This window comes from Hemitrygon akajei, chromosome 29 (genome assembly GCF_048418815.1).
Source record: "Hemitrygon akajei chromosome 29, sHemAka1.3, whole genome shotgun sequence".
NCBI lineage: Eukaryota > Metazoa > Chordata > Chondrichthyes > Myliobatiformes > Dasyatidae > Hemitrygon > Hemitrygon akajei.
Window position 1 is genome coordinate 26737614 of NC_133152.1, and position 12985 is coordinate 26750598.

The following is a 12985-nucleotide window of genomic DNA, read 5'->3' on the forward strand; positions in this document are numbered from 1 at the left end:
TTTTTCCCTCCCCCCCCTTTCTGCTTTTCGTAGGGATCGCTCCCTACGTGACTCCCTTGTCCACTCGCCCCCAACCCTTCCCACCGATCTCCCTCCTGGCACTTATCCTTGTAAACGGAACAAGTGCTACACCTGCCCTTACACTTCCTCCCTCACCACCATTCAGGGCCTCACAGTCCTTCCAGGTGAGGCGACACTTCACCTGTGAGTCAGCTGGTGTGGTATACTGCGGCCGGTGCTCCCGGTGTGGCCTTTTATATATTGGTGAGACCCGACGCAGACTGGGAGATCGTTTCGCTGAACACCTACACTCGGTCCGCCAGAAAAAGCAGGGTCTCCCAGTGGCCACACATTTTAATTCCACGTCCCATTCCCATTCTGATATGTCTATCCATGGCCTTCTCTATTGTCAAAATGAATCCAAACTCAGGTTGGAGGAACAACACCTTATATACTGGCTGGGTAGCCTCCAACCTGATGGCATGAACATTGACTTCTCTAACTTCCGTTAATGTCCCTCCTCCCCTTCTTACCCCATCCCTGACATATTTAGTTGTTTGCCTGTTCTCCATCTCCCTCTGGTGCTTCCCCCCCCCTTTCTTTCTCCTGAGGCCTCCCGTCCCATGATCCTTTCCCTTCTCCAGCTCTGTATCACTTTCGCCAATCACCTTTCCAGCTCTTAGCTTCATCCCACCCCCTCTGGTCTTCTCCTATCATTTTGCATTTCCCCCTCCCCCCACTACTTTCAAATCTCTTACTATTTTTCCTTTCGGTTAGTCCTGATGAAGGGTCACGGCCCGAAACGGCGACAGCGCTTCTCCCTATAGATGCTTCCTGGCTTGCTGTGTTCCACCAGCATTTTGTGTGTGTTGTTGTTTGAATTTCCAGCATCTGCAGATTTCCTCGTGTTTACAGGATAGAAATACTCAGTGACCATCACTGATTGAGAGGAAAATGTAAAAAGTTAAGGTCTATAACTTGGTTCAGAAGAAGTACGTACATGATCATGATTCAATGACAAACTGAGTATTTAAGGTTATGGGTGAAAATAATGTCAGGAGGGACCATTCATCTTTTTCAAGGCGATTCTACCATTCAGAAGGGACCATTCATTGGGGGGTCCCAGCCTGGGATCCACAGACCCCTTGGTTAATGGTAGGGGTCCATAGCATAAAAAAGGTTGGGAACCAGTGAATTCGATAGTCATTTGAATTTTGTCTATCCACTAAAGGTCAAAAGAAATGTTAAATATGAGATGGATACACAATATATCTCATATTTAAAATTTCTATTGACCTTTTATGGGAAAGAGCAACAAATTTCTACTATTCTACATGTGAAGAAATTCTTCAAATACTAGTGCTGAAGCACCCAATGCAAGTTCAAATTGATATACTCTAATTTGAATCCATCACCTCACTTGGATCAGCCCTCATTCCTCTTAAGGGATTGTGATGTTGGTCAATGCAAATTACCCTCACAATTTGCGTCAGCCAGCATCTATAGGGAGGAGTGCTGTCAACGTTTCGGGTCAAGACCCTTCGTCAGGACTAACTGAAAGGAAAGATAGTAAGAGATTTGAAAGTAGGAGGGGGAGGGGAAAATGCGAAATGATAGAAGACCGGAGGGGGTGGGGTGGAGCTGAGAGCCAGAAAGGTGATTGGCAAAAGGGATACAGAGCTGGAGAAGGGAGAGGATCATGGAACGGGAGGCCTAGGGAGAAAGAAAGGGGGAGGGGAGCACCAGAGGGAGATGGAGAACAGGTAGAGTGATGGGCAGAAAGAGAGAGAAAAAGGGAGGCGGGGGGCAAGCTAAATATATCAGGGCTGGTGCTCCCCTCCCCCTCTTACTATCTGCCCATCTCTTACTATCTTTCTTTTCAGTTAGTCCTGATGAAGGGTCTCTGCCCGAAACACCGACAGCACTTCTCCCTATAGATGCTGCCCGACCTGCTGCGTTCCACCAGCATTTTGTGTGTGTTGCTTGAATTTCCAGCATCTGCAGATTTCCTCGAGTTTACCCTCACAATTTAAAACTTTTAAGCCTGGCATCAGTCTGGAGAATCAAAGACCAAAATAACCCTAAATTACAGTACTTAAAGCAAAGGCGGAGCTTCTGATGGATTCTAACTGGAGATCCGGATTTGTAATGCAGCTTCTACATATATGTACTCCAAATCTCTGAAATAACTATAATCACAACAGATTCTGCAAATGCTGGAAATTTTGAGCAAGACACACACAAAATGCCAGAAGAACTCATCAAGTCCAGCAGCAGCAATGGAGGGGAATAAACAGTCGATGTTTTGGGCTGAGACTTGAAAGGAAGAGTGCAGAATCGGGAATATGGAGGTGGGGGGAGGAGGAGGAGTAAAAGCTGGTAGGTGATAGGTGAGATCTGTTGATGCGAAGGTGGGTGGGTGGCAGAAGGAGAATGAAATAAGAAGCTGCGAGGGTACAAGTGGAAGAGGTAAAGGGCTGAAGAAGAAATTTAATGGGGGATTGAACATCAATTTCCATTAATTTCTCCTTCCTCCCTTCTTCTCATATTTTCCACCTGCCCACCCATTCTCGTTACACTCTTACCCTTTTCTTCTCAACTGCCACCACCTCCCTCTGGTTCCCCTCTTTGTTCCCTTTATTTCATGCTCCATTGTCCTCTCCTATTACATTCCTTCTTCGTTAGCCATCTACCTCTTCCAGATATCCACTCCCAGGTACTTACAACCCCCAACTCCCCATTGCCCCTTACCTATTCTCTCTGTTTTCACCTATTACCTCCCAGCTTGCACTTCTTCCCCTCCTCTCATCTTACTCTGGCTTCTGTTCTCTTCTTTTTCCGGTCCTGATGAAAGGTCTCAGCCCAAAATGTTGACTGTTTATTTCCCTCCATAGATGCTGCTTGACTTCTGAGTTCCTGCAGCATTTTGTATGTGCTACCCATTAAGCTTTCTGTTTTCTGTATTTATGAGAACGGACTTGTATTTGTTTCCTGATATTTCTCCGTTCTTTAAAGAGGCTGCAATTTTTTGATATAAATATACATTCCTTTAAACTCACTAAGCTTCCCATGAGCATTCAGATCCAGGGCACCCATCAGCAGCTCATGAAGCATGAAAGAACTCCAGGGCTTGACTGTTCTAGGATTGGACCCAGAGCTTCCGGTGGTCCATGGATTTCCCTGTGGAATATTAGAGAAGGGAAGGAAGGTTAACTAAAAGGTGGAGGAGGATAGATGTAGGGGGGAAGGTGAGGGAGAAAGAAAATAATAAACAGGACAGGAAGCAAAACAAAATGTGGGGAAAACTGATAGAGGAAAAATAAATGGGGAAATGAAGATGAAGGAGGAAAATGTAGATGGAGATAATGAAAGCCCAGGAAAGTAGGTCAGAGAGAAGAACATGGGACAAAAAGGCATACATAGGATTAGATTGAAGGCAGGGGGAGAGGCAAAATTGGGAGGAAGGCAAGAGGGATGATGACAACTAAGTGTAGGGATGGTGGAGGAAAATGTAGGTTTGGGGAGATGTATGAAAGAATTGGAAAGGAGTGAAATAGTTGATTAAAGACAAAGGAAGGGGAAGGTAAGGAGAGGGGAGAGGCAACAGAGAGGGGAAAAATGAAGTGGAGAATAAACATTCAAGAACTAGGAAGGTGCAAGAGTTAGAAGCAAGTGTTTTTAAATAAATTATTTTCAAGATTTTGCTAGACTGCCCATCCCAGAAGTCCCCAAGAAAATGGTTAATCATCTGAGTGTGGTGGGAGTGTGGAATGAGCCGCCAGATGAAGCGGTAAATGTGGGCTCACTTTTAACATTTAAGAAAAACTTGGACAGGTACATGGATGAGAGGGGTATGGAGGGATATGGTCCAGCTGCAGGTCAGTGGGACTAGGCAGAAAAATGGTTCGGCACAGCCAAGAAGGGACAAAAGACCTGTTTCTGTGCTGTAACGTACTGTGGTTCTATCTTCTTGGACTGCAGCAAGTCAAATTCTTCCTCAATTAAGCTTCCCAGAAACATTCAGGTTCGGGGCACTATCACAAGCTTATAAAACATAAAAGAAAGGAAGGCCTGTTTGGGTGGGGAAATCCAAGATTTAGATCCAATGATAATGTAGGAACAACTATTTATTTCTAAATTAACATTATATGTGACTTTGATAGGAACCTATTAGAGGTGGTACACACTTTGCCTTCTGCCTCACGAGAAGTAACTGCAGTGATTTATGTAGATATTAAATCTGCAGTCCTGTGCTCTCGTAGTGAGGGAAACAAATGTTTAGGATGGTGGACGGAATATTAGTGAGGCAGGTTGATTTTTCCAGCATCATATTATTATTTTATATCATTCTTAAAGCTGGACCCACCCCCACCCCCCCCAACCGAGTGGAGAGTAATTTCCCTGGCATAGTGGAAGGCCTTCTAAAAATACTATGTTCTTAAATACTATATGTTTTAGTTTATCTCAAGTTGTATAAAGGATTTATTTTCAGATACAGTTTTATATTCTTTTTAAAAGCTGCAGCATGCAAGACCAATTGAGAAAGTGGATCCCTGCTGGATCCAAGCTGCACGAACACCTTAGCTGGCGGAGAGGTGAAAACAAATTTGTTTTTCCCTTTTTTGGGAGGAGATCAGGAGAGTAGAATGACTTCACTGTCTGGTTAGCTCAGTCTTCCCCTGCTCATATTTTCTGTTTCTTCGGAGTCTCATTTCCAATTTCTTTTGGCTTGGAAATTTGGGTTGGTGTCAGATAAGGTTCAGAATAAACAAGAGTGAAATATCCAAGCAATAGAAGCTCAGAAGAAAGTGTTAGCACAATCAGAGTAATGAACCATTGCCAGGACTTCTGGTCCCAGCTCAATGGATTGGTAAGTCCCAAGGAGGAGGAATCAGGATCACTGCTCTCAAACATATGACCACACAATGACAGGAACTTGGCCAGGAAATCAGTGCAATTGTAAAACAGCCGTAAAGTGGAAAGAGGAGCAGGGACCCAGAAATGTGTAAAATGTGTCTATTTCAGGTCTTGTTGGTCAAATAGAAAAAGACGGTACACATCTTACTCAATATACAACTAGCCTGCCAGTGTTTAGCAATTGTACTTGCGTATGGAGTCACTAAGCACGAAAACAGGCCCTTCAGCCCAAGTCATCCATACCGATCAAGATGCTTCCCTAAGCTAGTCTCATTTGCTTGCACTGGGTCCATTATCTCTCATAGTCTCCCCTTTCCATGAACCTATTGAATTATCATTTAAACACTGTATTCCAATCCACCTCTCCCTCTTCCTCTGGCAGCACATTCCCTATACCCACCACTTTCTAAGTGAAAAATCTGTCCCCCAGGCCCCTTTAAATATTTCTCCCCTTAACTTACAGATGAAGTTTTTAGTTTTCGATTCCCCTACCCAGGGAAAAAGACTAATCATCCACTTTATTTGTGCCCCTCAAGATTTTATAAACCTCAATAAGGTCAGCCTTCTGCCTCTGCAGTCTACGCAAAACAGTCTCAAGCTTACCCACTCTCTTCTTTTAAACTCAAGCCTCCAGACAGATCAACTCCCTTGTAAATCTTTTCTGCTCTACCTAGCTTAATCACATCCATCCTACAATGCGGAGACTTGAGCCACACACAATATTCCAGTTGTGGTCTCACCAACATCTTGCATAGCTGTAACGTGACATCCCAAATCTGGCAGTCAATGCCCCGTCCGATTAAGGTAAACATGCCATAAGCCTTATTCGCCACTTTATCTACCTGTATCGCCACTTTCAGGGAACTACCTACCTGAACCTTAAAAACTTCACTCCAGGATCTTGCCTTTTACTGGGTATGTCCTGCCTTAGTTTACAGTGCCTATATAAAGTATTCGCTGCCCCCCCCCCCCAGAAGTTTTCATGTTTTATTGTTTTACAACATTACATTACAGTGCATTTAATTTAGCTCTTTTGACACTGATCAACAGAAAGACTCTTTCATGTCAAAGTGAAAATAAATTTCTACATTTGACCTAAATCTATTACAATTACTAAACACAAAATACTTGATTGCATAATTACTCACCCCCTTCAAGTCAGTATTTAGTAGATGCCCCTTTGGTGGCAATTACAGCCTTGAGACTATGTGGGTAGGTCTCTATCAGCTTTGCATATCTGGACACTGCAATTTTTCCCCATTCTTCTTTACAAAATTGCTCAAGCTCTGTCAGATTGCATGGTAATCATGAGTGAACAGCCTTTTTCAAGTACAGCCACAGATTCTCAATTGGATTGAGGTCTGGACTCTGACTTGGCCACTCTAAAACGTTAACTTTGTTGTTTTTCCTGTGCAGCTTTAACTTTATGCATTGTCTCGCTGGAAACAAATCTTCTCCCAAGTTACAGTTCTCTTGTAGACTGCATCATCAGGTTTCCCTCCAGGATTTCCCTGTATTTTGCTGCATTCATTTTACACTCTACCTTCACAAGCCTTCCAAGGCCTGCTGCTGTGAGGCATCCCCACAGCATGATGCAGCTATTATGACCATGCTTCACGGTCTGATGGTCAAAAAGCTGAATTTTGATTTCATCAGACAATGGAATCTTCTTTCAGCTGACTTCAAAGTCTCTCACATTTCTTCTGAAAATCTCCAGCCAAGGCTTCATGAGTTTTTTTTCCAACAGTGACTTTCTCTTTGCCACTCTCCCATAAAGTTGCAACTGGTGAAGCACCCAGGCAACAGTTGTTGTAAGTGCAGTCTCTCCCACCTCAGCCACTGAAGTTTGTAACTCCTCCAGAGTTGTCATAGGTCCCTTGGTGGCCTCCCCCACTAGTCCCTTTCTTGCAGAGTCACAGTTTGTGAGGATGGCCTGCTCCAGGCTGTGCCATATTCTTTCCATATTTTGATGATTGACGTAACTGCGCCCCAAGGCTATTCAGAGACTTGGAAATTTTCTTCTATCCATCTCTTGACTTATGCTTTTCAATAACCTTTTTTTGCAGAGTTGCTAGGAGTGTTTTTTTGTCTTTATGGTGTACCTTTTGCAAGGATACTGACTCACCAGCAGTTGGACCTTCCAGATTGTAGTGTAGTTTTACTACAATCAATTGAAACACCTTGACTTCACATAGTGATTTCCGTTTAACTAATTATGTGACTTTGAAAACCAATTGGCTGCACCAGTGATGATCTGGTGTGTCATATTAAAGGAGGGTGAATACTGATGCAATCAATTATTTTGTGTTTTATATTTATAACTAATATCATTTTGTAGAGAACTGTTTTTACTTTGACATGAAAGAGTCTTACTGTTGATTAGTGTAAAGACAAATTAAATCCACTGTGATTCAATATTATAAAAACTTCCAAGGAGGTGGGGGGGTGGGGGGGGAGAGATGCTTTTTACAGGCACTGTAACTTCCCATAAAACGAACACTTCACACTTGGCTGAGTTAAATTCCACCTGCCATTCCTTTACCCATATTCCCAGTTGATCTAGATCCTGTCACAACATTAGACAACCTCGTTCACACCACCGATTTTGGTGTCATCGGCTGAGAAAATCTTGAGTCCCATTCCTGAGGAAAATATGAAGAGGGGGCATTCTTTATTTGCAGTCAGTTACCACATTACTGACTGAATTTACTTGGCTGAGGGGTGCTAATACAACATGATTTAACATGTAGAAATATAGATGATTGCATAAATATATAGAATTACACACTGGAAGTACTAAAGAATTGAAGGTGAATGGTTGAATTGCCAATTGACTTCTAAATGTGTAGGATTATGTTAAAGGGAACCAGTTAACAAGAATCACACTGGAATCGACAAAAACAAGAATCAATTGACTGTGTTAACATCTCATAATTACCAGATTCCAGTCAAGAAAGGTTCTGCTGACAGATAAAACCCAAACTGTAGTCTGAAATAAATGTAAATGCTATTCAACCCCTAAAAATAGCTAAGGGGTTGCAAAATGAGCCCAATCAGCCCTCGTTTCATTTGTTTTTACACAGGAACAGCAGACCATTTTGCCCTTCATTACTATATAGGAGTATGAAGAGGCCACTCAGATTTCAAGTCTATTATATCACAGTTGATTTGTACCTCCATATATCTAAATTTACACTATAACTAAGTCAAGAAAGCTCTAGATTGCATGCATACTCTAATTGAAAGATGTTCCAGATTTCATTTACCTTTTGCTTATTTCACACCTGAACTATCTTAACTAAAGTCTCTTATCAGCAGTTTTATTTTCAGCATCTTCCTGAATAATGCTGTAATATTTCAAAACCTCAAATGAATTTTCCTTTCACCTTCTTGAGTAAATACAATTGCAGTTTATATCCTATTTGGCTGTCTAAATCTGATAGAACTCTTAGAAATCTGCACTGCACCCACTCTACAGCCAGTACCTGCTTCCCAAGTTGTAGTGCCCAAAATTGTATGCAGTCCTACAAATGAATGCACAGCCCTCAGCAGTTCGGAGGGAAACCTACTACTAACAATTTTTTTCAAATGTAATCTTTGTCGCAAAAAGGCAAATCCTATTTCTTCTATGGGGTATTCTGTTTCAGTGCAGGGGAAGTCACAGGTGGAAGGTGACTGAGGTTCCCTAACAGTTAATGCTCTGTGTTGACCATCTGGAAATTCTACTTTTGAAACTGTTTCTTCCATTGCCCAAAAACAGGAAGAACAACATCCCGGCTGGAACACAGAACAGTATGGTCCAGTACCTCTAAGAAATTGGCTAATTGCGAATCTAATTGCATTTCTAATAAGTACATTGAACATTTGACCTATTTGTTCTTGATAGTTATGTATAGTGATTGCATGTAAATATTAACATTTCCATGCATTCCGTGGTAAAATGTTATGTGAACTTGGTGAATCTCTCTTTCGTTGGTATAACATAACAATGTGGAACACAGTTGCCTGTATTATGTCTAAGGGATTTACCACTAAAATTAATAGTTCTTTGCATAGGTGAAGAACTACAAGAAATGGTTTACAGACCCTGACATATGTCAATACCTGATGTATTTTTCTTCACTTATGGCCCAGCTTCAACTGATTTTGATTACAAGCTGATGATAGGTTCCACAAGTGATTACTGTTCTAGAGGGCATCATGCATGATCCCCATGACATTGTCCTAATGAGAACACTCTCCTTTGTGAAAGTCAACACCTTTAGAAGGGAATATCTTAATTCCGTAACAGCAGTCACCTTCATGGGCTCTACCCCAGTGAGTGTAATCACATTCAGAATAGGAGAGGGGCATAGGAATTCAATTCTGAACACTAATCTTACTTAAGTAGAGTTATATAAGGGTTCTCAACAACACCAGTCCCTCAGATAGTGTGATCTTAATTGACAAGATTTCTTTAGTAGGAAGATGTGTCTTATAAAGATCCATTGGATGCACATCAGCAGCTTCTCTGACAAAAGAGACAGAGCCTAATAATAACCTCTGGTAATATAATCCACCAGTATTGAACAAATGAAGTGGATGTTGGACTGTCCATTCATAATGATAGAAGCACTTGGCCACAGGTAAAAGGATAGTTAGTTAAAGAGGACTTGGAATTACAAGAAGAAACCATTCAGCTCTTAGTGCCCAGACCCTAGAAAGCTCTAATTAATACCATTGCTTCCCCCGGCATGCAATTCTTTTCCAAGAATGTATCCCATTCCTTTTGAAAGTTCTACTTGCAATTGATACCAGCACCATTTTAGGAAGTGCATTCCAAATCATATCAACTCTGCACAAGGATCATGGATTTTGTTAAACACAAATACCGCCACGTTACCAGGGATCAATTGTTGTACTTACTTGGCTGCATGCGGAGGCGTAGGTTGAGCCAGTTTCGTGGTGGGGACCCATATTTGGTAAGGACAGAGTTCATACTTTGCACTGCAGATGATTGCCAGCTATAGCCAAATACTGAGATCCAAATACCATATGGATAGACTGTGTTTTAATAAACTTCCTTTCCACACATCAGTCCACAAAAATGTATAAAGGCTTCAGCACGAGTAAAACTCCTCTCATTGATTTCCTTGTTTATGTTTTTTCCCTTCATCGCTTAAATCTATTCAGTTTGTACAGCTGTGGGCTCTTCTGTTATTTTACTCTACTCTTCATTTTGCTGCTCTCATTTGTTCCTTTATTTTTCACCAACTTTTAATTCACTTCCAATTCTCACAAACTTCTCACTTATTTTTACTGCTTTCTCCTTTGCTGACTATGCTAGTCTTCGCACTTTGTTTTTCTTTTGGCATCCTTTTTTTAAAGCTTCTTTTACTCTCTCTTTACCTTTGAGTTGTTCCTTCTTTGTTGCTCCTTCATTTGCACCTCCCCGTTAGCAATCTGCTTTCTCTGGAGCCTTTCTCTTCTGTCGTACTCAGACCACTTTATTGCAGCTGATATCTGATCACAAATCAGAAAGTTAAGCTGCCCGGCATCTCCCGCATAATGACCATCACCATGGCAGCAAGATTCCAAAGCCCAGTAACACCTTTCCGCAGCCCCAGCTCTGTCAGTGTGGAGAAGTTTGTCTTGTGCCTTGTGTACTACCACTGAGCCTTGGTTCCTCTGACCAGACTGCAGATTAATTTCCTCTCTGATATCTGTTTACCTTTATGGGGTCTGTCTGAAGAAGCCCAAATATTTTAGATGGAATTTTTCTCCCCAGCCGCAAACATGCAGTGCCCATATTTATTTTCTGCCACTGTGCAGTCCAATTCCTGTGCCAAGTCCTTCCGTAGCAGCCAGGATCAGCATATGGAGATGATTAAATAGGCTAAAGCTTTCAGGCTCTTAAAAAGGCAACATTAACGTTTCCTGGAGATCATCCTGCATTCGAAGCTGCAAAGCATTGTGCCTTTCACTGATTAAATTAACCTAACAAAAATTCATCAATTCAATCTTTAGTTTATTTGTGGAAGCACTGCAAAAAATCTATAATTTGAAAAGGAAACTTCCAACTGATTTATTTTTGAAAGGCGTGGTTTAAGTAAATGAAGAACAAAGAGTTTCCTGTATTTGAACTTTATTGTATATACAAAATAGCAAAGGAAACTAAAGCAAGGACCTGAGTCTGGAGCTAGACTGGGGCTATGCTGCTCTCCTTTCTGAATGATCTTTGATATGCCATGTCAGAGCAATAAGACACATCTGGAAACCCCCTGATTATCTCTTCACTCTCAGTAGAAGCAGACTGCATTCAAAACTGTATTCGACTTTAACATACATACAGAATTCTCTTATATACATTCAATCTCAAACATACCCTCTCTCCTCAACACAATGGCTCACCAGAATTTAGGTTTCCATCTCACTAAACCGATGACATGATCTGGAGCATAATCCTGCCCACGCATTTTCTGGCAAGAACGCATGTTTGGGATCAGGTGGAGGGCTGGTGACCATTTTCCTCCATTCGTGTACCCAGCAACTATTTCATGGGATCAAGTCAAGGGATTTCCCATGATTGTTGATGGCAAAAAGGAATGAATATATTAATAAGACAGACATTATGTATGCAATGCAACAACACCAATTTAAAGAGGAGAATTGAATATTTATATCAAAACCCAATATCTGTAAAATTAAAGTCTGGTTTGATAGACGAAATAAAGAAAAAGGTTACCAGTATTTGGTCAGTAAACATATTGATTAAAAAAAAAGTACCGGTAGCTCCTTCTGCAGATGCTGCCAGCCCCATCACATATAAATAACATTTTCTTTTTTATTAATAGAAATTAAGCACACTTAGTTGAACAACCAGGCATTATTTAGGCCTGGACAATAGGAACATAATGTAACCCATGCCCTTGGACAAGTAAACTCTACTGAAAGGGGAAAAATACAAACAAAACTCTGGTAAAACAAAAAAAAGGCATGGGATGAAAAATCAAAGTTCTGAATGCGTTAGAAAGTTGCTGCAATTTTATGAATACTCATGACAGAGACTGCGGTAATTGCACCTACGATTTGAAATAGAGCTACTCAGCATCTTTTTAAAAACTTCCAGGAGAATAAATTTCTATGAATCTCAGGTTTTTTTAAAATTAAAAAAGCCCAGTCCTGTAGCTAAGTTGCTTTGTTTGTGACTCACTCACTGGTGAAAACATTTCAACATCTACTCTGTCTGGCCTCTATCACACTTACTTGTTCAAATAAGACCATCCCTCATTCTTCTAAACTCTAAGAAATATATACCCAAACTAAATTCCAAGAAATATACACTCAAACATGTCTAACTTCACTAGCTAGGACAAGCCTTTCATCCTGGAAATTAGCCTGGTGAATCTTCTTTGGACTGCCTCCTATGTACTATAAACATTTTAGGCGAGGGGACCAAACTGTGCACAATATTTCGGGCATGGACTCACCAAACCCTGTACAATTGTGACAAAATCTGCCTATTCTTAAACACATTTTAAATCCCTTTGACAGAAATGCATGGCCTCATAGTTCCTTATTTTAAGCTCGATTTGTCAAATTTTCACCCAATCACTCCATCCATCTATATCCTCTTGTATAATCATGACGTCCCTTCATTATTTTCATAATCTCAACAATTGTGAAAACCTTCCATCTTGTTTCTCTTCCAGGCCATTAATGTAAATAGCAAACACATGACAATCGAGAATTGTTCCTGAGGTTAAATCAGGGGAGTGGAATTGCTGGAAAAATTATTCAAAGAACAATGGAGTAAACTGGCTCTTTTTGCACTCTGCTGATATTTCTGCCTGTTCCATCAAACACTTTCAGCTCAGATGCAGAATGGTTACAGACTTTAATTCCCTCACTCGCATGGCAGACAGTATTTTTGGGTTAGTTAATTACGACTTTCCTCAAATTCAGAAAAGGTCAGGTTTCTGTTAACAGAAAATCATGAAAAAAATTCTAGTAGCAAAATCAGGAATAATTATTGAAAGTTTTAATGTTGTTTCTACCAGCCTTTCAGACAACATTCCAATTTCTTGTT

General features: G+C 41.0%; 1 protein-coding gene across 2 annotated transcripts in view; it reads right to left on the reverse strand.

Moving 5' to 3' along the window:
- Positions 1–10685, reverse strand: part of LOC140718366 (pleckstrin homology domain-containing family G member 5-like) — a 122912-nt gene extending 112227 nt beyond the window's left edge. Inside the window, exon 1 of one of the 2 annotated variants that reach the window (XM_073031985.1) lies at positions 10306–10685. Coding sequence is in view for 1 of the 2 variants with exons in the window: in XM_073031982.1 (XP_072888083.1) it covers positions 9823–9895 (73 nt within the window). In the remaining variant the exon portion in view is untranslated. Of the gene's footprint in view, positions 1–9822; positions 10261–10305 lie in introns of those variants that run through there. The other variant, XM_073031982.1, reaches the window with a different exon arrangement.
- Positions 10686–12985: the final 2300 nt, after the last annotated feature.